Source organism: Vanellus vanellus (assembly GCF_965231255.1).
Source record: "Vanellus vanellus genome assembly, chromosome: 4".
NCBI lineage: Eukaryota > Metazoa > Chordata > Aves > Charadriiformes > Charadriidae > Vanellus > Vanellus vanellus.
In genome coordinates this window covers 37,045,343-37,069,467 of record NC_138909.1, presented here as the reverse complement: position 1 = coordinate 37,069,467, position 24,125 = coordinate 37,045,343, and the positions used below count along the sequence as shown (strand labels likewise).

General features: G+C 39.5%; 1 protein-coding gene across 1 annotated transcript; it reads left to right on the top strand.

Annotated features, from left to right (window-relative positions):
• Positions 1–1,410: 1,410 nt before the first annotated feature.
• PLRG1 (pleiotropic regulator 1) lies at positions 1,411–17,520 on the top strand. Its single transcript, XM_082482590.1, has 15 exons — positions 1,411–1,438; positions 3,280–3,386; positions 3,625–3,767; positions 4,809–4,862; positions 6,496–6,589; positions 7,029–7,119; positions 7,314–7,415; positions 9,584–9,676; positions 10,016–10,165; positions 10,311–10,412; positions 10,905–11,007; positions 11,496–11,604; positions 13,109–13,248; positions 16,116–16,309; positions 17,317–17,520. The coding sequence occupies exons 1-15, from the start codon at positions 1,430–1,432 to the stop codon at positions 17,374–17,376; spliced, it is 1,551 nt and encodes a 516-aa protein (XP_082338716.1). The 5' UTR covers positions 1,411–1,429; the 3' UTR covers positions 17,377–17,520.
• Positions 17,521–24,125: the final 6,605 nt, after the last annotated feature.

The window sequence follows — 24,125 nt, the reverse complement described above, 5'->3', positions numbered from 1 at the left end:
CTGTGTTAAACACGAAACCTGGCTGGCTTAGCTCGAAACTGAGCTGGCACTGTTAGTGGCAGGGAGTAATGGACATCTCACCCCCACCTCAACCCCAGACCAGGTACTAGGGGCCAAAACCACGTGGAGCACATTTCTAGCTGTCCCCGTATCTTGAATAATTAAATATAAACCCCCAGTGCAGCCGCCAGAAATGATCCGTCGGCTCCAGAAAACAGAAGAGATGGGTGTTACGTCAAGCAGGCAATTTGCGTGCCAGAAGCAATCCCAGGCTAACGCCATCCTATGGCTAACAAAGAGGACGGGTTTGAACCAACGGATGTTGCACTGCATTATTTTTAGCCCCAAACCAGTTTGCAAGCCAGTCACACAGCTCAGGCACGCAGGCAGACGCGGTAAGCGGCTGGTAGAGCGGTAAAGAAGAGCAACACGATGGTGGGGCCGCAAAAGATGTGCTCGTCAAACCCCAGCTTTAGCGAGGGAGGACGAGACCTCCTGGCTTTGAGAGCAGACGAGCGCGGGTGAAGAAAGCGGGTGCCTATTTGCGCTTTGCGCAGGTGCATGGGGTTATTCTGCTCGTGAAGGCAAGCGAAAAATCTGCTGGAGGCTCAGGATCCCTTTGGAGGAGAACTCCAACCCCTGCCCTTTTGGGAGGTACGCTGCTCGCCAGGGGGGGCGGGGGTGCCGCTGGTTGGGCCGCAACCGCCGTCTCCTTCCGAAGGAGGTCCTGTGCACCTGAACTGAAGGGAGTTTTTGCACAAGGCGGTTAGCGGCTGTAACGGTTAGCACCCCATGCCGCACTGTCTTCTTCGGTTCAGAGGCTGCGCTTCAGTCCTGGCGCTGTTTTCCCCACACCCCCCTCGTTTTGTGTGGTTGCCGGAACAGGCTTTGTCCTTCAGAACTCACGAAGAAAAGAACACTTAAAAGCTGCAGCTGCACGACCCGAAACAACTGCAAAGACCGAGGGTTTCTACCAAACCAGGCTGACCAGAGCGTACTCAGTCCCTCAGCGCGGGAAACCATTGCGTAGATGTCCCCTACTCCCTTATCGCTCTGGGGGGGGGCTCCGCCAGGCACCCTGTGCCTCTCACAAAGCTGAACATTGCGCTCTCCTGGTCGGCACCCGTCACTGCAGCCCTCCCGTCGCGGGGGCGGCGCTTGGGGGGAGAGTGTCCTGCGTGGGCACCGCCCCACCCCCGCCCCCAGGAGGTCCCCACGCTCCCGCAGCGCCCGCGGGGCTCGAACTCGCGACCCCCCGGCCCGCAGCGAGGGTGCTGGTAAGCCCCGCCCCCCCGCTCTAGGCCACGCCCCTCGCCATATCTAACCCGCCCCTCGCGGCGCGTCACTTCCGGTGCGGCGCGAGGCAGGCGCCGGAAGTGCCTCCATAGCGTTCGCCTGAGAGCAGTGGCGGTGCGAGTTGGCCGGCGCCATGGTGGAGGTGAGAGGCGGGGAAGGTTCGGGGGTGGTGTCGGCCGGCGGCTGGGCCCCTCGAGTCCTGCCTGCCTCGCCGTTGGGGCGCCCCGGGTGAGACTGGAGAGCGCTGCCGGGGCAGCGGAGCGGATTGGACCCGTGACAGGGCCGGGGCGGGAAGGGAAGGGGGTGTACAGCACCTCGCACCGCACCCGTCACCCTCACTTCTCCCTTGGTACGAAAGCGCCGCGGTGGGGACAGACCATGGGGGTCCCGGGGTCCCTCCGCCTTCCCACCCCTGCCCAGTCCTCCCCGGTGGACAGCGAGGTTCCGGCAGGGAGCGATAGGGGTGTTTCTCGCTGGTTAAGAGGGCTGTGGCCTCAGCCTCGCCGGGGCCGTGGGCTGTGTGGGTCTGGGGCAGAAGCAAGCAGCAGGCGGCAGTTTTGGTTTGCCAGGCTTAACGCCGGCTGCGGAGTTGGTGCTGGGGGGGGTGGGGGGGTGTGATGTCGTGATGGCCAGCCTCCGGCGACTTACTAGCTGTGTCAGCTAGTCAAGAAAACGGTAGCTGTTTTGCGAGGGCTTGGAAGTAAAGCTGGGGAGAAAGCCACCTGTTTTATAGGCCGTGGAATAGTTACTGTGGGGTGAATATCGTGCACTTCTAAAAGCAAGCGTTGTTGTCAGGAGCATGGAAGAAAATGCAAAGACTGCTGCTCCATGTAACGCTACTAGCTGTTTTTTTACAGAGTGGTGTGTGTCGAAAAATGTTTGTAAATGCTTCTTCCCTACTGAGGAGGGATTATGTTATCTGCTACTCATGTAGTGATTTTGACAGCTGCTGTTGTTGAATAGTAATTAGCTACTGAAATTCTTATTTCTTTTTCTAGTAGTATGAAATTCTTAACCCAGTTCCAAATGCTGGGTTTGGTGTTTTTTTTTTTTGTTTTGTTTTGTTTTGTTTTGTTTTTTAATGTGATACCTGGAGCTTGCAGGAGCTCAGAGAATCAGAGCAAACACTTTGTGTAGGTGCTACTGAGTTAGGAGGGTAACAGCCACTGCAAAATGGGTTGATGAGTAGACAGCTTCCAGGGCAGGAAAGCAGAACCTACAAAGAGCTTAACAGGGAAAGTGCCTATGTAATGAGTCCTGGAGACTGGGCAGCTGAGTGATATCCAATGCCAAAAGTTATTAATGTAGCTTCCAGTTTGTTGTCATTGTTTGTATGACATACAGAACAAATACAGGCATGCAGAGAGTTTGGTTTTGTACATAAGCAAGCAGGCTGAGATCTCTAAATGACTTTCTTTTCTGTTTGGAGAAAAATATTAATAAACTGAATTGTGTTGTTGATAAGCAAATATTTTATATAAGTTAATGGCTTTTTAATGCCGCTTGTTATTTTCTGAATGACATTTTGAGTATGTGCACAGAAACCGATGATTCTCCCTGTTCTTTTTGTGGTGGTAGTGGCATAAAATGTACAGGAATGTTTTCAGAATAGGTTACTTGATTGCCTGCATATGAAAACAGAACTAGAAAGCATGGGGGATAAAGCTTGCATGCTCATGGATTTGTCATGGTAGATGCCGGTGCAGAAAGTTGGATCAAAGTTTTTGGCTTGCTTTTCAAAGTCTGGGCAGTTTCCCAGAAAAGGAGTGTTATTTTGAGTAGATACTGAATTAAAACTTTTAACAGATAAACTTAATTTTTTAGTTTCCAAGAGTGGTGTTTTCTGTGAACTAAATAGTGCTGTATCATCTAACAGTACTGAAGCGTGAAATTGCTACTCAGTTCAATTTATGTTTGCATTTTCAATTTTTCATTTAATTATGTCCAAATGTATTTAAATATTCTTTTTTTTATTTATTTTAGGAAGTCCAAAAGCATTCTGTGCACACACTTGTGTTCAGATCTTTGAAAAGAACCCATGATATGTTTGTAGCTGATAATGCCAAGCCTATTCCATTAGATGAAGAAAGGTAAGTACTGCAATTAGTGAATTACTGGTAGTCCTCAAAGTTTTAAATTATGTTAGTGATTGCTCCATCCAGGTCAGAAGTTCAGACATTTCTGTACAGTTAAGAGTGTAGTCTTGAGGGAAGAAAGAACATTAGAATTGTAAAGCAAGTTGTATAAACCTTCTCTAAAGTATTTCAAAACTCAATAACAATTCCAAACTCGATGTTTAATCAGGGTTGTGGTTTACTCTTCCAACAGTCACAAAGTAAAGATGGCAGTCAAGCTGCGTACAGAGTATGGCTCAGTGTTACACATGCCTACTCTCAAAGAAAACTTGAGAGAGAAAGGAGGCCCAAACACTGGGGATCCTTATGGACACAAACAGTATTCTGGAAATCAAGGTTAGTTTGCTCCTAGTGCTATATTTGTCTTTTCTTTTGTGACAGTCTTGCTGATGTGAAATCTGAAGAATGCAATCCAATGTTAATCCATTGGAGGTAAAGACAGAAATCAAAATACCATTTTTTTTATTGTTTGGTATTTTTCTTGCTAGGGTCTGCAAGAGGTGATTCAGAACAAGGAGGAAATTTGTTTTTACGAAAAAAGTAATAGAGTCCTGTGAAACTTTTACAGTAACTCATTAGTAAAATGAGTAATTCTTATGGTAATGTTAGTGTGCTGTTCTTAAGTGCCAGAAAGAGAAAGATCAGTAATGTATTTCTTCTTTTTGCAAGTTTGTGATGGTCAAGGACATGCTTTTTTGTTGGTTTTTTTTTCTTTTTGTTTAATAGATTTTTTCAGACTTTTTTTTCCAGGTGTGCAACTATTAAAACAGGGAAATCTTTATTTTGAATCTGGTTTTTTTTTTTTCCAACCTATGTTTGGTTATATACAAAATGTGTATGTAGTAGGTAGATCCCATACAGAAACTTCTGCCAAATGCTGCCTTATTTTAGGTTATTTTAATATATATAATATATTTAATTGGAAGTATTCTGAGAATAAAAGATATTGAGAGATAATGAAAAGTATTTTAAAAGAATTTTTCTTTTCTGTTGCCACACACAGTCAGTTGTGACTAGCTTAGGTTTCAAACACCCATGCTATTTGTGTGCTTGAATCCTTTTCCATGATACCTATTTCAAAAGGCATCTTTGGCAGTATGATGACTTTTGGCTTGAGAGAGAGTCCTTCTTGATAACAAGTGGCATCAGTATTTTAAAAAATGTTATTTTACTCTTGAATTTTTGAAAACTGAGGTGACCAGAACAAAAGAAATTAATGAAATTAAGAAATGCCTAAGTGTAGTATATTAGAAGTGATTGCTGGTTTCTTCTGCTGTGCGTGACCTGCTCTGTTCTCCTGTATTTCCTGTTTTGAGTGCATCATTTGCAGTGCAATATAAAATGTAATTATTAATATGAAATTCTGTTGCTCTTTAGGGCAAGAACTCGAGTATTTGATAACTGGTACACATCCATACCCACCTGGGCCTGGTAAGTAAAATTCTGTGAGTGTTTGCCTGAGATTTTTGCCTTCCTGTTGGAAGTAGGCATCCTCCATCCTAGTAGGAGCAGGCTTCCCATTGCTGTGAATCCATAGCTGATAGTAGTGGGATGCCATTTCTTCATCAATACTTTCATAGTATTGATGCAGAGAGTTTTGTGGCTGATAAATGTTCTGGGATAGGAGGTAGGAGAGGAGGATTTAGTAGGTACAGATGCAGTGTCTTCTCACTGAGCCCTGGTGGATGTGAGCTTGCTGTGAGATCCTCATTCATTTCTATGAGATTTCACCTCCCCTGGTAACATCATAAAAAAAATATTGTAGGATTCCCCTCTGTGATATTGTGGTCCCCTTTCTCTTGGACAGCTTGCCAAGACCCACAGATCCCTGATGCCTCCACTGTTGTGATGGAGCTGCTCTTAGAATTTTGTTGTGAACAAGGAGGGGGGTTCCAGCTAGAAGGACTTTGAATGAAAAGAGGGAACGCATCCTGCTTTTCCTCACCAGAGCAGAAAGATGTGGGTATCACCACCTTCCTCTGAGAAAGAGACATTACGGTCTAATAACTTTAGTGTCATTTGGTTTTGTCTATGCTTGGAAGGGTTATGTTTCTGTGTTGTAACATTGGCCATTGCTAATTGTCACTGTTACTGTCACTGTCGTCAATCCTTCTGTCTCCTTGTAGCAGCTTAGTTTTAGCTGTTGATCTTTCACTGTTAGTGCTTAAGTTTATTACAATATGGTGGGAAATGTGTTGTGGGTTGATTTGTAAGTTAACAAATGTCAGTGTTCAATGGACCCTCAGCCATTAAAAAAAAACATGCATAGTTGACTGTAATTGTGGGGACGAGACTTACTCCCAGATGTTTCCTCAAGTTCAGTGTTGTTTTAATAGAATCGGATATGTCATGGTTAAAAATTAAATTTCTTTCATTGTTGTTTCTCGTTTTAACCTTGGTATCTCACCCAAATACTGTCTTTGCCAACTGCCAGAAAAAAAAAAAAGAAACCAGAAAATGGAGTGGAATAGATTCACCAGTCTGCACCAAAACTACACTTTGCAAAGTTTTTAGATTTTAAAAAAAGTGATCTGCTCTTCTTAGGGAGAGATTACAAATTATAAGTTGTAGTCTGAAATTCTTACTTCAGTAGGACTAAACCTTTTGTAGTTCTGGCATCACTCTATGATACCCCCACATAGGGATGGCATAATAAGCTGCACTAAAGGATCTAAGTTAGCAAATACTTCTCAAGAACATGCTTTTTTCTGTGATACTTGGATTTCTATAGAAGTTGAAGCTGGATGAAAAGATGAATGCTTCTCCTAGTTAGGCTTTTTTTTTTCCCAATGAAAAAAATCGTATAGTTTTCTACTCTAGAAATTGTGTACCTACATATGTAGTATAATTAAGAGGGAAAGAATTTCGGCCAAAATAAAAATTTTAGTAGATTTGACTCACATGTGAAAAATAATATTGTTGAATGATGGGATTTAATATTACAGGGGTGCGACAAGCCCTTGTTTGCAGCTGTACGTGTATATCTGTGTTTACGTAATACTCTTTTCTGGATTTTCTTTTTAACGGAGTTATCTTTGCTTTTGCTGTGTTATTTTTTTTCAAGGTGTGGCTCTGACAGCAGATACTAAGGTCCAGAGGATGCCTAGTGAATCTGCAGCACAGTCCTTAGCCGTAGCACTTCCTGCTTCTCAGTCCAGGTACTGCTGTGTTACTTCATCAAGGCTTTTTGTTATCTGTGGGAATTTCAAGGCAAAACGCAGCAGTCAGAATAAGAACTACTTTGAGTATTTTGAATGCTCTAATTTATAAAACGTTTAAAGAAATTATTTTTATTGTGGCCAGGCATCATTTTTCTGTATGTTTGTTTTTTTTTTTTTCTTGGATGGCATAAGAGGCAATGGGCAGAAGTTGGAACGAGGGAAATTGTGTTTAGATATGAGAGAAAAGTGGGGCTTTTTTTTGTGGGTGTCTTTTACCTTGAGGTGGTCAGGCAGTGGAACAGGTTGCCCAGAGAGGTTGTGGAGTCTCCATCCTTGGAGATGTACAGCACTTGACTGGATGCAGTCTTGTGATACCTTATCACTTCGTGAAAGACAAAGTTGATTCCAATCCGTCAACCATTTTCATTCAACCTAGGTTGGATGCAAATCGGACAGCTGCTGGTGTGGGTGATATTTACAGGCATGCTGGAATATCTGAGCGTTCGCAGCCTCCTGGAATGTCCGTGGTGAGTTTGTTGCACATCTGATGTGAGAACTATATAGTGTTCACCAGATTGCTTCTTGATTTATTTGTGTTGTGTGGACATCTCCTGACTGACTAAATTTAATCAAAGTTGAGATGTCAGAAGGAGAAGGCTTTAGATTTTGCACGAAGAGGTAAGTTATAAAGCGTAAGAGTAACCTTCCTTTTAACTTACAGGCTATGGTGGAAGCTGGTGGAAACAAAAATACTGCGTTAATGGCAAAGAAGGCTCCAACCATGCCCAAACCTCAGTGGCATCCACCTTGGAAACTGTACAGGGTAAGTTACAAATGTATAACATGAACATGCATATAAAAGTAAATGAGTATTTTATGTTCTATAAAGACTTCAAAGCATAATTTTTCTTCTCATTCACAAAAATGAAATCAAACTAAAAGTGGTCACAACTGAGTTATATATGCACGTTCTCTCCTTAAATAACAAAGAGATTAGATTACAAACTTTTTTCATTCTGTTTAGTAAATTATTTTGTGAGTATCATTAATTTACCCTTTTGGTTACATAGGTTTAGCTATATTATAAATTCATTAGAGTTTGTTTTTTCTAGTCATATTCTTTGGTGGAGGAACTCAAAGACAAGGTGCAAAATTTGAAACTAGTAACATGTTAAAAAATACTCTAGCAATGTTAATGTAATGAAATTGTCTCTGGAAACACCTAAAGGCAGTTGGTGTCTGAGTCAAACTTCTTTTACTTGCTGTGAAAATGGGGGAAAAAGCTGACTTTAATCACAAATTATCTCTGCAGTTTAGATTGCTTGACTTTTAGTCTTGGTTTTTGATTAGTCTAATTTGCATTTTAATTTTCTTAGGGAGTAATAATAGCCATTGCCTCAAAATCTCCTGTCATCTTTAAACATTTTGGTGATGAGTATAGCAGGGTAGCTGAGTTGAAGGGAAAATCTCAAAGCATATGTATTGGTTCAGATCTCTAACTTTCAGGTGCATCTGTTTGAACGTGTTTTTTTTTTTTTTTCTAAGCGGCTGATTCTTACTATGAAATTTAAGCAATTTCGTATCTTCTCTGAGAAAGGGTGAATATTTTAGGAATGTTAGGCTTTCCTGATATTTAAAAATCTCGTGCTCTAGTATCAGAATTGTACTGGTTTAGCACTGTTCATCTAAATATAGCACCGTAGGTAGGCATTTAGATCTTCTGAAGAGTCCTGAATGCTGTATTAGTTGTAAATCTTAAAGCTAATCTCAAAGTAATTTTTCTAAAAACACTTGAGCTCAAAGGAATATGTAGGTTTTTTGAATACAGCAGTGTTAGAATGTGCTCTATATATAATTTAAGGCAAATGCCATTTGAAAAAAAAGGCACTAAAATAAACCAATGAGAGATTTAAGGTAGACAAATAAAAAATGCCTACTTGTTAGGAGCACTTTCTTTTGAGAGAGCGTGCTAATACAATTAAAGTCACTGTACTAATTCTACATGTTAACAGTTTTAGTGGAGGTTTGCTGTCAAAATGGTTGCTTAATGGGATAAAAGCTTGTTGAAGCAACTGAGAAGCATAAATGGAACACCAAATGTCAGTTTCATCTTGTCTGTTGCTTAAGGTCTGCATTTTAACTGGTCTTCCTAAGCTTGGTTTGAAGTCATTTGTGAAACATGGGGATTTAGAATAGGTCAGATGAATTATTTCTATGAAGAATTCAGACAGCTATCTCAAATGTATGTGGCTGTGGTTTCATCTGGTCAGAAGAATCCACTTTAGCTTTCCAAAATATTTCTGCCTTAGTTTGGCCAAAGAACTTTTGTGTTTTATAGCTTTTGAAATGAGCTGTGTGACAGTAAGTGAAATATGACATCCAGTGAAACCAAATGTATGTTTTGATTTTAGCTATCTGACTTCAGAGAAATTAGAGAAACAAAGGCTGCTGTAAGCAAGCCATGTATTGATAGAGCCTGTGAGATCTGTGCTCCAGTGTTTTGTTACCAGAAAGTTTCTGACATATTATCCCTCATTTGGGGAGGTAGTGGTGTGCTTTAAGAGGTAGCTATTATATGGCAATGTGATTTAATAGCTAAGATCTTATATAATTGCTCTTTAGCTGTTATTGTGTGAGCATGATACAGTAGCATGAGGAACTTGTGCTTAAGTACAGTCTTTCTCTGCAAAGCCTCGAGTGTTGAGCCACAGTGTTATGGACTCTCGAAGGATTTGGAAAAGTTGCTTATAGGAGCAGGGTCTTTCTGTACTGCAAGTTTGCCAACTCTGTATGATGTGAATTTCTAGTAGTCTCTTCAATTACCTAAAGTAGAAATCAAGCTCTCTTCAGATCTAATTTAATGTTTGACTTTTCGGGGAGCATGTGTTTCTTGGTGAATACTAACAAAGTCCAGTGTTGGAGAATAAAAATTATATGGACAGATGTATGTGTATTATTTCTGATTTAGAAACATTTTTGTTTTTTCTGAAGGTTATCAGTGGTCACCTGGGCTGGGTGAGATGTATTGCAGTAGAACCAGGAAATCAGTGGTTTGTTACTGGCTCTGCTGACAGAACTATAAAGGTAGGAAGTTGGAAGAAATCACTGACAAAGTTTGCTGGGGGTGGTGTTATGTTTTTTTATTTTAAAAAAAGTCTTCAGCCCTTGGAAACAATTTCTTGGTTACTGCTTGCAGAATAATGACCTGCAGAACATTTTTTCTTAACTTGTCATAAAGGATTTGTGGAGTATTACTACTTCTTGAGACTTTATTTATTACATTTTAGCTGGAGAGCAAACCTTTATGCTATTTATAATTTTCAATTTAAAATGCAGCAGGATCAATTACATCTGGGATGTTTACACAGACTACCAATGTGTAGCTTTTACCTGTTTACCTCAAAATACCTAATTTTGGTGCAGATTTGGGACCTTGCTAGTGGCAAATTGAAATTGTCTTTGACGGGACACATCAGTACTGTACGAGGGGTGATAGTAAGTGCAAGAAGTCCATACCTCTTTTCTTGTGGAGAAGACAAACAAGTGAAGTGCTGGGATCTTGAATACAATAAGGTAAGCTGTAGTTTCTTTAATTGGAGTAACTTGATGGTGGCCTTTAATTGGAGTAACTTGATGGTGGCAAATATAAAAATCGAAGCATTTAGAAAAGTCTTTCAAATATCCAGTTAGCACATGTGCATTTTTTTTATTCATCTAGGTTATCAGACATTACCATGGTCATCTAAGCGCTGTCTATGGTTTAGACTTGCATCCAACAATAGATGTACTGGTAACATGTAGCAGAGATTCAACAGCACGAGTAAGTGTAGCATTGTTATGCTTTAACATCTTGATATGTCGGTGTGTTTCAATAACTTCTGTTTGTAAAAGTGAATGCTTACCAAAAATTAACATGAAAATACCAAGATGATTTATGTTAACGTTGTCTAAAACCGAAGCCCGGATGCACAAAAATGCAGTGTTACTTCAGGAGAATGTTTTCTTTCTTAATTTGGTAGGTAGACTACATAGTACATATAATATTGCTTTGTTGTATTTAGAAGATAGTATGGTTTTGTGGTGACTTTATCTGTATGCCTAGAAATTTTGTGGCAGGCTCCCTGCTCCCCTTGAAATTTGCCTGCTGAGGCAGTTGTGTCATTAGTTTTTGGATGAAAAAACCAACCTAAATACCATTGTTAAATCTATAGAACTACGGCAAGGAATTAATATAATCAATGACAGTGCATGACATACATTGAATTATACACCTGTTATTGACCTCTGTGACTTCTTTACTGTGAAATCATAGATTTGGGATGTGAGGACGAAAGCCAGTGTGCACACACTATCAGGACACACAAATGCGGTAGCGACAGTGAAATGCCAAGCTGCAGAACCCCAGATTATTACAGGTATAATGGGTGTGGTTTCACAAGTAACAAGATTGTAAAATGTAATTGTGAATATATCTACTCACTAATTGTGACTTGTGAGGTTCATAATGTTATCTTTGTTAATTTATTCAATTCCTCTTATTAGTTTTCTGTTGAAAATGGGCCATGCAATGGTTATTTGATACTATTAATGGTATGTTTAAGCAAATATAGCTATGCATTGTTTGAATGATTTTCTGCACTTCCTTTGTATCTGGTGTTTACACTTTTTGTTGTAATATGTATTGAGACTTGCATTTTCTGCTTTTTGACTATATGCATCTTTGTTTCCTGACTATTGCAACCCAGCATCTTTCTGGTCTGAGGTGGCATTAGTATGATATTTTTGTAAGAAATATTAATAATATTTCACTTTCGCATATAAAGTTTGGCTGCCTTATCAAAGTAATAAGATGATAGAATCAACATGATGGTTTCTACAATATTTTATTTTCTTTTCATTGCAGGCAGTCATGATACTACCATACGGCTGTGGGATTTAGTGGCAGGAAAAACTCGTGTTACTTTAACAAATCACAAGAAATCTGTAAGAGCAGTAGTGCTACATCCAAGACAGTAAGTTTTCCTCATTCTTTTACACTTTAACAGTTCATAACATTGGATGGTGACAGAAAGCCAGTGTGAGCAATGATTTAGAATGGTAGGGCATAATAATGTGAAAAACTAATGAGCTTAAAATGCTGTAAAAATGTACATATCAGTTCTAAAATACCATTGCTACACTGATTGTGCTCCCCAAGTATTGGCACTAGTGTACATCAGCAATCTTGAGAATGTCTTATGTCCTACAGAATTTCTTATATATATGCCTTGGATGCAGTTGTTGGGAAAACAGTGACGCTGGGCTCATAAGGCTAATAATAAATATGTAACTGAATGATTGTTAGCAGAAAGTGAAGTAGTTTTGTAAAATGGCACATGTGGGAATAATGCCAAATGAGACAGTGATTAATACAAAATGGTTTTTTTTAATATGTGGTCCACTGCACAAGACACTTCAATTTAACTGACCTTAAAAAGAAACTTGTGAGTCTTTAACCTTTGAAGCAGGTGGTGTTGGAAGTACTCTGAATTTAGATACTGTATTTTGAGGCATCAACAGTTTCCTCTTCAGAGAAATCCCCATTAAAACAATGGAGAAAATGAATTGACGTAGAACTGCAGTACTTCTGCACCTTCAATATTTTAAGATGAAATTCTGTCAGTGCAGAAATTCAGAATCTTTGATATGAAACAATTCTGATCCCATCTGTGTGTCTTAAAAAACTGTAAAAATCTCATGCTATGCCTGTTAGCTATAGCAGAGAAAAACCCTACTTTTACTTAGATTCTGCCAAAAAAAAATCTGGTTTCAGACTCATCAATCATACCTCTTTGAAAAAAAACTTCAAGTTTTTTTTCAGAAGCAGTAGCAACTGTCAGTATTTCTATATTTTTTTAATAATCCAGTATTTTTTCCTAATAATCTATTTTGTTATTAAGTCTATTAAATAGACACCAGATTGCTTAGACTTTGTGGCAACTGAAAATATTCTTACAGGCTTTTGTATGTCTTGTCCAAATAACTTTCACTGCTTCAACATGTTAGAATGAGGGAATTGATTATTTTAGGGTGATTCAGTAAAACAAATGATCTTTCATAGTTCACTTTTTTGCAGTGCTTTATACTTGGCTGTGTAGTTTTAGAGGACTAGCCAATACTGGGGGTTTTGTTTCATTTATTTTCCTGATACCTTTGTTGATGATGTCCTGATACCTGAAAATTTGCCAGAATAACAACTGACTTAATGTGCATTTTTAATGTTTGTTTGCAACATTGATATTCTATATGGCATAGGATTTATAAAGTTTAGGTAGTCTGTGGAATAGAAAGGAAACAGAGGTAGGTAACTCATGACTTCATAGAATTGTTTCATTTTATGCAAAGTAAAAATGTCAGAAAAGTAGTTTCAGTATTAAGTAACTTTGCAACTAGCATTTAACAGTAGTCTCACTGAAGGATGTTTGCTGTCCCTACAGCTGTTCTGAACTTTAATATACTGTGCTTATTTCCTTGCAGTTATACATTTGCATCTGGTTCTCCAGATAATATTAAACAGTGGAAATTCCCAGATGGAAATTTCATTCAGAACCTCTCTGGTCACAATGCTATTATCAACACGCTGGCTGTAAATTCCGATGGTGTTCTGGTCTCAGGAGGTAAAATGAGAAATACGTGTCCAGACTTCCCTTCTCCGCTCCCCTATGTATGCATGGCTGGAGGTTCTTAGACAAAGATGCTCGCTGAGCTCTTTGTATCTGGGCCTATAAGCCTGCTACAGCATACACCTTCATTTTGTAATGAGTAGGGCTACAGTAGGTCTATTTTCTTGGGTGTTGCTGAGCTGCATGCACAAAAATATATTTGAAAGGACTTAATCTGTATAAGGGAAGAGGTTTCCTTTTCTCAGTTGACTGCTGCTGCAAGGCTCCAGGGTCCATCCTCTATGATCTCCTGAGTCAGAATCATTAGTGTCCCCTCAGGAGTGGTGTGGAAATTGGATGCTGCCTGGGAGACACCTGGCTCTTTGTTGGCTGCTCTCTGTTGGTAACATGTTGATGCAGTGAGAATAGATAGAAGATATAGAAACATCTTGCTAACGCTTGCTGTACTGGTTAAATGTGAACTCTTCCTGTTTTTTTTTAATGCAACACAAATGCGTTGGTTCTGTTGTCTTGAAGCTTCGTGCACTCATTTTCTGATTATTTTTTTCTATTGTTCAAAAGATTGATAGCCAATCTCCAAATTTTATTTGGCTCTGTGAATCAAAACTATGTTTACTCAGCAATGTTATATGTGCAAGCATTCTGAAATTAAGTAACTAGCCACTTTGCTCCAGTGCCTATGGGAAGATTTTGTGTCTGTTTTGACACATTGATTAAATTCTTTCACTCAAAAGCTTCAAGAATTTAATAATCATCTGGTAAGTATTGTTAGTGGTCTGTGAGCCCCCAAAGTCTGGGAACTACTAGTTTGTGTTCATGTATCTGTGTTGTGGGGATAGGAGGAGAATCCTGAAAGCTTACTGTATCTGATAGTGAATAATTTCATGTAAGAACATTTATCTCATGTTGCAGGTAGCATTTTTCTATATACTAGTTACCCAAGGACTGTAATAAAAATATTTTGGAAGTATGTTATTGAAATCTTAGTCTGTGATGCTTCTGAGAGTTTTATGTTTGTACAAGACAAAGTACATATGTAGAACTTTTTTTAGTGACAAGCTTTTTTGAAAGTAGCTTCTAGAAATCCCAGCTGAAATCAGATCTTTTCATTAAGGCATTGTGTCTGCATAGTAGGGAGATGGTAACTGTGTTTTTAATGTAGATGCTGTTATAAACAGGAAATGAGTAAATAGTGTGGGAAAAAGGAAGTGCTGATTTTACAGCTTGAGGGCTGAGGTCTGAAGAAAACAGTCCAAGATTGCATTGGAAGACAGAATTGAAGCAGGAGGTTAAACCCGAATCTCTGAGGTCCCAGCTGGTTGATCACGAGGTTCTAGTGGAAGAGCTCTAGTAGTCAGAGGAAAGTGAATTAAGAGGCTGGGCTGTATAGCTCCTCATAACTTGCAGAGTCTGAGTTTTTACCTCTTGGTTTTGCTTGTCTAATCTGTTGGGTAGTTGTAAACAAGGATGGGACTCAATTCACAGTATCACACATGATGAAACAGTTTTAAGATGAGTTCTGTGAATTTGCAGAAGCAGATACTTATGAAAAGCATTTCTGTATTTGTAACCAGTCTGTAACAAAAAAAAAAGTAATAGTTAAGTTGCACTTGAAATACTGAAATCTGTGCAGTCCCATTTGGTCCCATGTGCTCTCGGTCCTGTTTGATACAGTATGTCATGTAGGCTAGGGACGTGGAGTAAAATGGAAATGATATGTCATTTAGGCTAGGGATGTGGAATAAAATGGAAATGGGCTAAGCAGGAGTTGGAAGATGGCTAATTATATTGTCAGCTTACCTTGGTCATTTTCAAGTATGTGTAAAGGTGGCCCTTGATTTTACAATTTGGATAAAGCACTATTTGACAACTGGTACATTCATAGTGAGAACAAGAACTTTACAAAATACTGGACTGGGCTCATATTTCATTCTGTATAATTTTGAAGATTCTTCTAGAATATTTTTGTAGGACATATTTGTGTTACTATTAGTTGAGGCTTTGGAAAAACTTGTTCCTTCTCCACATTTAAAAAAAAACAAACCCTATCATTTTAGTAACCTTATTTGTGTTTTTTTTTTTTTTTAAATTAAAATTTGGATGTTGATTCCCACCCACCCCTTTGCATCCTCATGCTATCTACAGCAACTTCAAGTTGATGCTGAATTAAAAAAAGTTGAGGTTACCTTAGAGTATTTTACTGTAGAAGTACCCTTCTTGAAACTTCTGGAATTCTTGTCTAGATGGCAGCTGTGGAGGAATTTTTAGGACATCTGTTTGGACTAGATAATGCTTTGGGAGGGTGTTGTTTTTTGTAACTGAAAAATTGCTTTGAGAGCATCCTTCTGAATACAGGGTTCAAACTGCTGTGAATACCTTGTAGCTGATGCCAGTAGTAGTAATACCAGCAGTGGTTTAAACCGTATTTGAAATGGAATCTCTGCAAACATTAAGCCTAGGTCCCATTACAGACTCCTTAATGCCTGTCATCTGTTTGAGAGTATGATACCTCTTTGGTCAATTTTAGTGGAGATACTGAACAGGGAGCTTGATACTCAGAATGCCAGTCCTTACTTTGCTTCCAGACTGACTTGCTACGATTGACTTGTGGTGTAGTATATTGTCTCTAGGTTATCTGATGCAAAACTAGATGAAATTCTGAGGAAGCTTCCATCGGCCTTTCTTAACTAAGAAGGAAACGAGTAGAAAATGGGAAACCTTGTATGGTGTACTGAGCTATTCTACCTGAATGTTGCAGCTGATGTATTCCTGAAGTATTTAGTTGTTTGTGATACAGTTTTTAGAAAACCGATACAAATTACCTGGTTAAAATACTAAATATGTTTGTCTGTTTGTTTTAGCTGATAATGGTACTATGCATCTTTGGGACTGGAGAACTGGATACAATTTCCAGAGAGTACATGCAGCTGTACAGCCAGGCTCTTTGGACAGTGAATCAGGAATATTTGCTTGTGTTTTTGACCAGTCAGAAAGCAGATTGCTAACTGCTGAAGCTGATAAAACCATAAAAGTGTACAAAGAAGATGATACTGCGGTAGGTCGAAGTATCTTTTTAACGTGTTTTCATTAAATCTACAGATTTCAAATGTTACGCATATCAATAAGGGATGTGCACAGTCTTGTGTAATCCATTTTATTAACATTTGAAAGCAATGTGTATGTAATAATGTTAAGAGGACAGCAGTTAGTTTCTGCACTCCTAATCTCTTATTATATGCTATAGTACAAATAAGTCTTAGGTCCGTTGACTCTTCTGCAAAAGTCCCTTATGATACAGTTTGGAGAAATATTGATAAAATAATGTACATTGTGTTTTGAAGCCAGTAGGGGGACTGTGTGTGGTTGTATTCATTAAAACACGGGGATTAGCAAAAAGATTAAATCTTAAAGATTTATTGTGCTACTTTATATGATCTAGATTAGTTATTTGCCATGATTAGAATTCAGAGTTAAATACCTTATTTTCAAACCGTTGTTCTCAAATCTGAATCCATTTACTAATGGAGAATACAATAGATTATTATATAGTTTATCGGTGTGTGTCTTCAATATAAAGAATATAAGGATTTTTATTAACCTTGTTATTTTTGCACTGAATTGGAGCAACTCTTAGATATAAAGGAATCACAAATGTTTTATCCATTTTGTAACTGGGCGGACTTTAGACTCTGTGGCATCTGCCAGTACGGATGTAGATATCACTGGAAGGGCTGTCTCTGGAATTCATGTTCCTGTGCTTTGATCACTACAGTGTTGTTTCTGAAATGCAATTGGCAACATGTTTTTTGTCCTTGTTGGGGGGGGGGGGGGGGGGGGAAAAGGAAAAATCCAGAACAGGTCTTGTCATGTACTTCAGACAGTGGGCGTGATATAAAATTTCATTTGGGTAAATTAATTGCATAGTCTGTATATATATGTAGTCTATTTCATAGGTCACATTACCTAATCTACTATGTGAATAATATTTTAAACCCAACCCTAATTACAGGTGAATTTAAAGTTGAAAATAATCCTTATGACATTTTTCTTTTTTCCCTTTAGACTGAAGAAACTCATCCTGTCAGCTGGAAACCAGAAATTATCAAGAGAAAGCGATTTTAGTGCCGCAACATACTTATGCTGTAATCTTGTTTTGGCTTTCCTGAGAGCATTTAGTCACATTTTGTTCTGTCTAGAACAGCAGAGCAGGAAGTCAGCTAAGTCATTGCTATTTCAACATGTTTTATAATAAATTTTATTTCTTTCCTTTGTCTTTTTTTGGTGTGATCCCAGCAAACCAGTTGCAGCTGTTAAATTTCTTTGTGGAGCATGTATAGTTCATGAAAAGGATAGATGTGCAGGTGGTTACTTTTTTATATGAATCTATTCAGTGTAAGTCTAAAAATATTTTGAGCCAGGTTTTCTGAAAGACCCTTGTTTGACTCCAAAAGTTAATTGCAAATTTAGGCATAGAAGCCATCTACTGGACTTTTCTTGAGTGGCACTTTTAGATTTTAGACCAGTATTGTTTACTGGCCATATGTTAAGTATATACTGTAATGGAACAGTATATATACTAAATTAGAGTAATAAAGAAAGAAGCAGGACAATATAACAATAATGTAGTTTGCTTTATAAACGCAGCCACTGAGCATTGCCAGTACTGTGTTAGTGAATGTAATCGATCTTCAAAGTGTTTCTTTCCTTAGGAAAGCTTTCGTATGCAACTACTCATCTTCACTCAGTTCATTTCAGAGTCCACTTTCTGTAGCAAAACCCACTGTCAAATCACATTGTTCACAGGGTTTGGACCAGTTTACTTTCTTTGTAAATCACCTGTTTGTTTTTTCCAGTTATCCAAAACATATATGACATTAGAGTACAGCAAACTCTTAAAACTGAGCTCTAAGAGGAAAAGCTCTTAAGTCATTCCAGCCTTAATTCTACATGTTGCTGTTTCCCCTGATCTTTTGAAGGAATTAATAAATAGAAAAATATTACTGAAAGATGATTTGTACTCCTGAAGAGACAAATCTTTAATTGTGTTTACAAACAGTCACATAACAAACAGTAAATATGTAAGCCTCCTTGCTACAGCTTTTCTGTGCTTTCTGCTGCTGTAAAACACTTGCTCTTCACTGGGGGGAGAAAAGTGTTACGTCATCAGGCCATTCAGTTGTTGGCAACTTTGCTAGTGATGTTAATAGCTGAAGTGGCAAGTTTCCCGCTGGGCAGATGCTGAGAATTTTTCTGTGGGCACAGCATTGGTAGTAAGCAGTTCACAAGAATTATTTCTATTTTGTGCCAGTCTGACTTCTTTCAAATCTGGGATTTATGTTAGAGAAATGACAGTTGCTTGCATTGTAACTTACAAAGAGCTAGTAAAACTAAGCGTTGTTTATATTATGAGCATTTTCATCTTGTCTTTTGTAATGTGCAGAAGGTCTTCTATTTATAATTTGAATGATTGACAATGTTTTTTAAGGAAGTCCACACTGCATAAATAACTGAATTCTGGTTGATAGCTATTGTCTGAAGCATCTTCACAAAAAAGGGAGGGGGAGTATTTCGTATTTACAAGTTGGATTAAGCATCTTTTATTTGGATGATAATTTGAATTTTTCTAGATCTTTATTACGTCTGTTTTCATTTTGACTAACATAACTGGGGAAAAATACAGGTGGTGGCTTATGCATGTTTTATACTGCTGCTAATGCTTCATTCCAGAAGTCAATGAAGCGTTGGTGTTACACAGGATTTTCTTGCTTACAGTGAAATCTTCTGTAGGAAACCAGAGTGGAGAGGAATAACTTACCTGAAAAAGGGGGTGGGTTTTTTGTTGTGTTTTTTTTTTTTTCTTGTTTGTGGTTGTGTTTTGTTTGTTTGTTTTTATTAGAAGTGTCTATTTCTTCTGATAATTTGGAATCAGGAAGGGGGAAGTAGAGGTTTTGGCTCACAGTTCTAGCACGTCTTTTCTCTACTGGCACTGCCTTTAAAAACTGCATTTATTGCACTGTTTATTGCTTTGAAGAGAGATTAGAAAGTCTCGTGCAGAACCTGTGTTGTGTCCCTGCACTTCTGCAGGAATCTGCTAGTATTGGGCAGTGCTTGCCAGGGCATTCTTTTTGTGCCCCGAGTAAAGATTTGGTTTGCAAACTAAAGGCTATGTGCTATTGTTTGGAACAACACTTCTCCTTTTTGGTTCTATAATATGCTGTCTGTTCTAAGTGTGACTTTTTTTAAAAAAAAAATTGTATTCTTTAACATTTGATTTGCATGTTCATTTCCTTCCCAGCAGTTTTTTCTTCCACCTGACAGTAATGTGAATATCATCACATATACTTCTATAAGTATTATTTACAACACATCAAGATTATCTGATTTCATTTAAGTGTTTTTCTAGTGCAAAGTAAGCCTAGATAGTGAGTTGTGATACATATGTATCGGATCATGTAGGATACACAGTGACATTAGATTTGTCCATGTAAGCCATAAGGTGAAGCAAAAGAGGAGGATCTGGTCCATTGGATGTATTTTTCATGCTTCCGGAAAGTGTCACACTGCAATGTCACTTAAAGTAATCTTGAATGGGAGTCTAATTTCAGAAAATAATTACTGTCATTTATTTCATAAAACTTGATGTTGTCTTCTGTATATGATCAAATCATACACATTTCTGCCACAAACCTTGGGTTTTGTTTTATACTGTACATAATTGCAAAGAAGTAAGATGTTTTTCAGTTGTAACATAATTCAGAAAAGTTACTGGTAAAAGTGATAAATTTTGAGATCACTCTGCTGTGGACTAAAGCATACAATGTAAGCTATGCAGCTAGAATGCTGTCATTTGCTGGCAGTGTGAAAGTTGTGCAGAACAGTATGTCTTCGGCAACTTAAAGGCTTACGGAAGTAAATCTTTAATAGCCAGTTTCTTTTTAGTCCTGTTATAAGAATTAAAAATGCTATGCCTGATTTAAGTGACAGCAGTTTAGCCATCAATAAAACCTTCAGTACAATAATGATTTCATGTCTTTTTTTTTTCCATTTGGGATTTTGTAGTAAGAAGAACAAAAAATAACTAAATATGTATTGAAAGTGAAAATAATTTAGGATTAAAATTTGACTGTTTCCTATAGTACAGTAACAAATACTTCTGCAGATCAGCTGTAATGGAGAAAGTACTGATGGCTATTTTATGAAGAGCTTCCTATCGGTGTGAAGGGATTAGCAAAACATGCAGATTTGCTCATGAATTTTCTCTAAGGTGTTTAAAAAAAACCCAAACAAACATTGAAACATCTCTGAAGTGAAGTATGAGGTGTAGGACAGATTCTGGATGGAAGCTGTGTGGGTGGAAGAAGGCTTAAACTGATTTTGGTATGTCTTACTGGGAAGCAAATTAATGAGGTATTTCTGTCCATGGCACACAACTGAAAATTTGGTCACAATGAAATCAATGGGAGTTTTATCATTAATTTTTTTGAAGTCAAGATTTCACTCGGTGGGTGTATGGGGTCTGGCTGAGATGGAGTTAATTTTCCCTGTAGCAGCCCTCATAGAGCTGTGCTTGGTATGGTATGAGTAGCTGGAAGGGTATTGCTGACACACCAGTGGTTTGGCTGCTGCTGAGCAGTGCTGGCACAGCAACTCAGCTGTCTCCAACCTGGAACTGGTGGACTGGGAGTGGGCAAGAGATTGAGAAGGGGGCACAGTCAGGACAGCTGACCCAAACTGACCAAAGGGACATTCCATGCCATATGATGCCTGCTCAGCAATAAAAGCGACGAGGAAGGCAGAGGAGGTGGGGCATTCATTACTACGATGTTTGTCTTTGGAGCAGCTGCTAGGCGTGCTGAAGCCCTACTTCCTGGGAAGTGGCTGGACATTGCCTGCTGATGGGAAGTAGAGAATAAATCTTTTGTTTTCCTTTTCTTCCATGTGCAGCTTTTGCTTTATTAAACTGCCTTTATCTTGACCCATGAGTTGTCTCCATCTTATTTTCTCACCCCCACCCTGCCCTGCTGAGGAGGGGAGTGATAGACCAGCTTGGTGGGCGCCTGTTGTCCAGCCAAGATCAACCCACCACAGTCATTTTTGGTGCCCAAAAAGGGGCATGAGGAATTTGAGAATAAGGATAGTAATTGGGAGAGGTAATGGGCAAAACATGGACTGAACACAGCTAGAGAGTAGAAAGTGGAATGATCGTGGGGAATTTTTGTTGTAATTGTGGTAAAGGGATGAGAGGTGGATTGTGTGTAAATATCACAACACTGAATGAAAGTAGATAAATGTGATTTTGGTGTGGGGAATTCTTTTTTTTTGTTGATGTGAATGAAGTTTGTGAAGGTAGTGAGGATTGTGTAAGGAATGTGGATTTTAATGATAATTCTTAAATATGTGATTCACAGAGGCAATGAGTAGAATGTATTGGGTTTATGTGGCAAGATTTTGGTAGCAGAGGGGCTACAGCAGTGGCCTCTGTGAGAAGCTGCTAGAAGCTTCCCCCATGTCTGACAGAGCCAATGCCAACTGGCTCCAAGACGGACTCACTGCTGGCCAAGGCTGAGCCCATCAGCAATGATGGTAGCGCCTCAGTGAGAACATATTTAAGAAGGGGAAAAAAAACTAGAGCACAACAGCAGCTGGAGAGAGGAGTGAGAATATGTGAGAGAAACAACTCTGCAGACACCAAGGTCAGTGAAGAAGGAGAGGGAGGAGGTGGTCCACGTGCCGGAGCAGAAACTCCCCTGCAGCCCCTGGTGAAGTCCATGGCTGTCCCCCTGCAGCCCATGGAGGTGATGGTGGAGCAGCTATCCACCTGCAGCCCATGGAGGACCCCACAACAGAGCAGGTGGATGCCTGAAGTACACTGTAACCTCGTGGGAAGCCCACACTGGAGCAGGTTTGCTGGCAGGACTTGTGACCCCATAGGGGACCCATGCTGGAGCAGTCTGTTCCTGAAGGACTGCACCCCGTGGAAGTGGCCCACGCTGGAGCAGTCTCTGAAGAACTGCAGCCCACGGGAAGGACTCATGTTGGAGAAGTTTGTGGAGGAATGTCTCCCGTGGGAGGGACCCCATGCTATAGCAGAGGAAGAATGTGAGGAGTCCTCCCCCTGAGGAGGAGGGAGCAGCAGAGACAATGTGTGATGAACTGACTACAACCCCCATTGCCCTGTGCCACTCGGGGAGGAGGAGGGGGAGAAATGGAGAGTGAAGTTAAGCCTGGGAAGATGGGAGGGGTGAGGGGAAGGTGTTTTAAGATTTGGGTTTATTTCTCATTACCCTACTCTGATATGATTGGCAACAAACTAAATTAATTTCCCCAAATCGAGTCTGATTTGCCCATGGTGGTAATTGCTGAGTGATCTCTTCCTCATCTTGACTCACGAGCCTTTCGTTATATTTTCTCTCCCTTGTCCAGCTGAGGAAGCGGAGTGACAGAGTGGCTTGGTGGGCACCTGGCGTCCAGCCAGGGTCAATCCACCACAGTGGGGTGGTTTTTTGTTTTGTGGGTGTTTTTCTCAAGTGAGTTGGAAAAAACTATTGGTCTGGCACACCATGTATGTAAGTATCCACACACAGTGCAATTTTTTTGTGCACAAGATGCATCATTCTTTTTTAGTGAGGCTTCTAAATTTGTGTTAGTACGCTGAAGAAAATGGTGAGGATTTGGAAATTGCTAGTAAGCCTGCAAATTTGTTCTATACAATTTAACAGTGGAGTGAGCAGCAGGACTTGAAACTAGCAGAAATATGACTTTCTATGGAAGCTGTTCCAGAGCAGAACATACTATTACTGAATCACTTCATTCCTTTGAAAGCAAACAAGTCTTCTGCTGAAATGAGCTTGAAGGCTGCATGGAGAGGAGCTTTTTGAATTGTTTTTTGTCTGTAATTCAAAAAGTTGGCAGACAGGGAATTGGAGGTTGCACTGGTGGTCATTTAGGTAGAGCTTGTCACTTTTGGAGACTCCGTCTGGTGCTTCTTTAATGGCAGCAGCTAAGAACCAGTTGTCTGATTTTTACATCTTGAAGGCTTAAGAATTCAGTTCTGTGCTTAGTAGGTCAGAAGCTGGCTGAAAATGGGAAAAAAAAAAAAAAAAAGGGGGGGGGGGGGGATGAAAAAGGAACGGCGGTCCCTGTCTAAGGATGATCCTTCCAAAAATTCTGATGCACAGAGGGGAATCTGCATTTCTTGTTTTGATTTTCAGTAAGCTTCTGCAAGTAAGCTCTGGTTGCAGGGCCAGCAGAATGCAATTGCTTCTGCCAGCACTTTTCCTGTGCTTCCTTATCTTAGGGGGAAAAAAATCGTCAGAAGTCATTTGGTATTGTAATTTCATCTCGGATGTGTCAGTAACTTGAAAAACATCAGCATAAGCATTCACAAATTTTCAGGTTGGAAATGACTTGGGAGGTTTTCCAGCCTAATGGCCAAATCTAACCACGAGAGAATTTTCTCCTTAATTAGTATGTATTCTACCGATTGCTGTAAAGCAGCAGTCATGTATTTTTAAAGCTGTATGAAAAACTGTAGGGTTTGCTTTAAATGGGAACTGTGGAGTTTCTAGATGTGGACTTGCCTATTGGGGTTTTTTTTTGGTGGTGTGGTTTTTTTGGTTTTGGTGTTTTTTGGTTTTTTTTTTTTTTGGCAAAACGTTCTCTTGAGAATCTTTTTAAAGATTTTGACTCGAGGGACTTACAGGATCAACCCTTCAGTGTTACTCCTTTCCCACGGCTGCTTGCATTGAAACTGTGTAGTATCAGCTTTGTAATGGTTAGTTGTGAACCCTTAAGTCAGTAACATGTTAACTCCCTTCAGGTGCATGTTATCACCAGGCTTTTGTTAACCCTTTTTTAGGGTTATGTTGAAT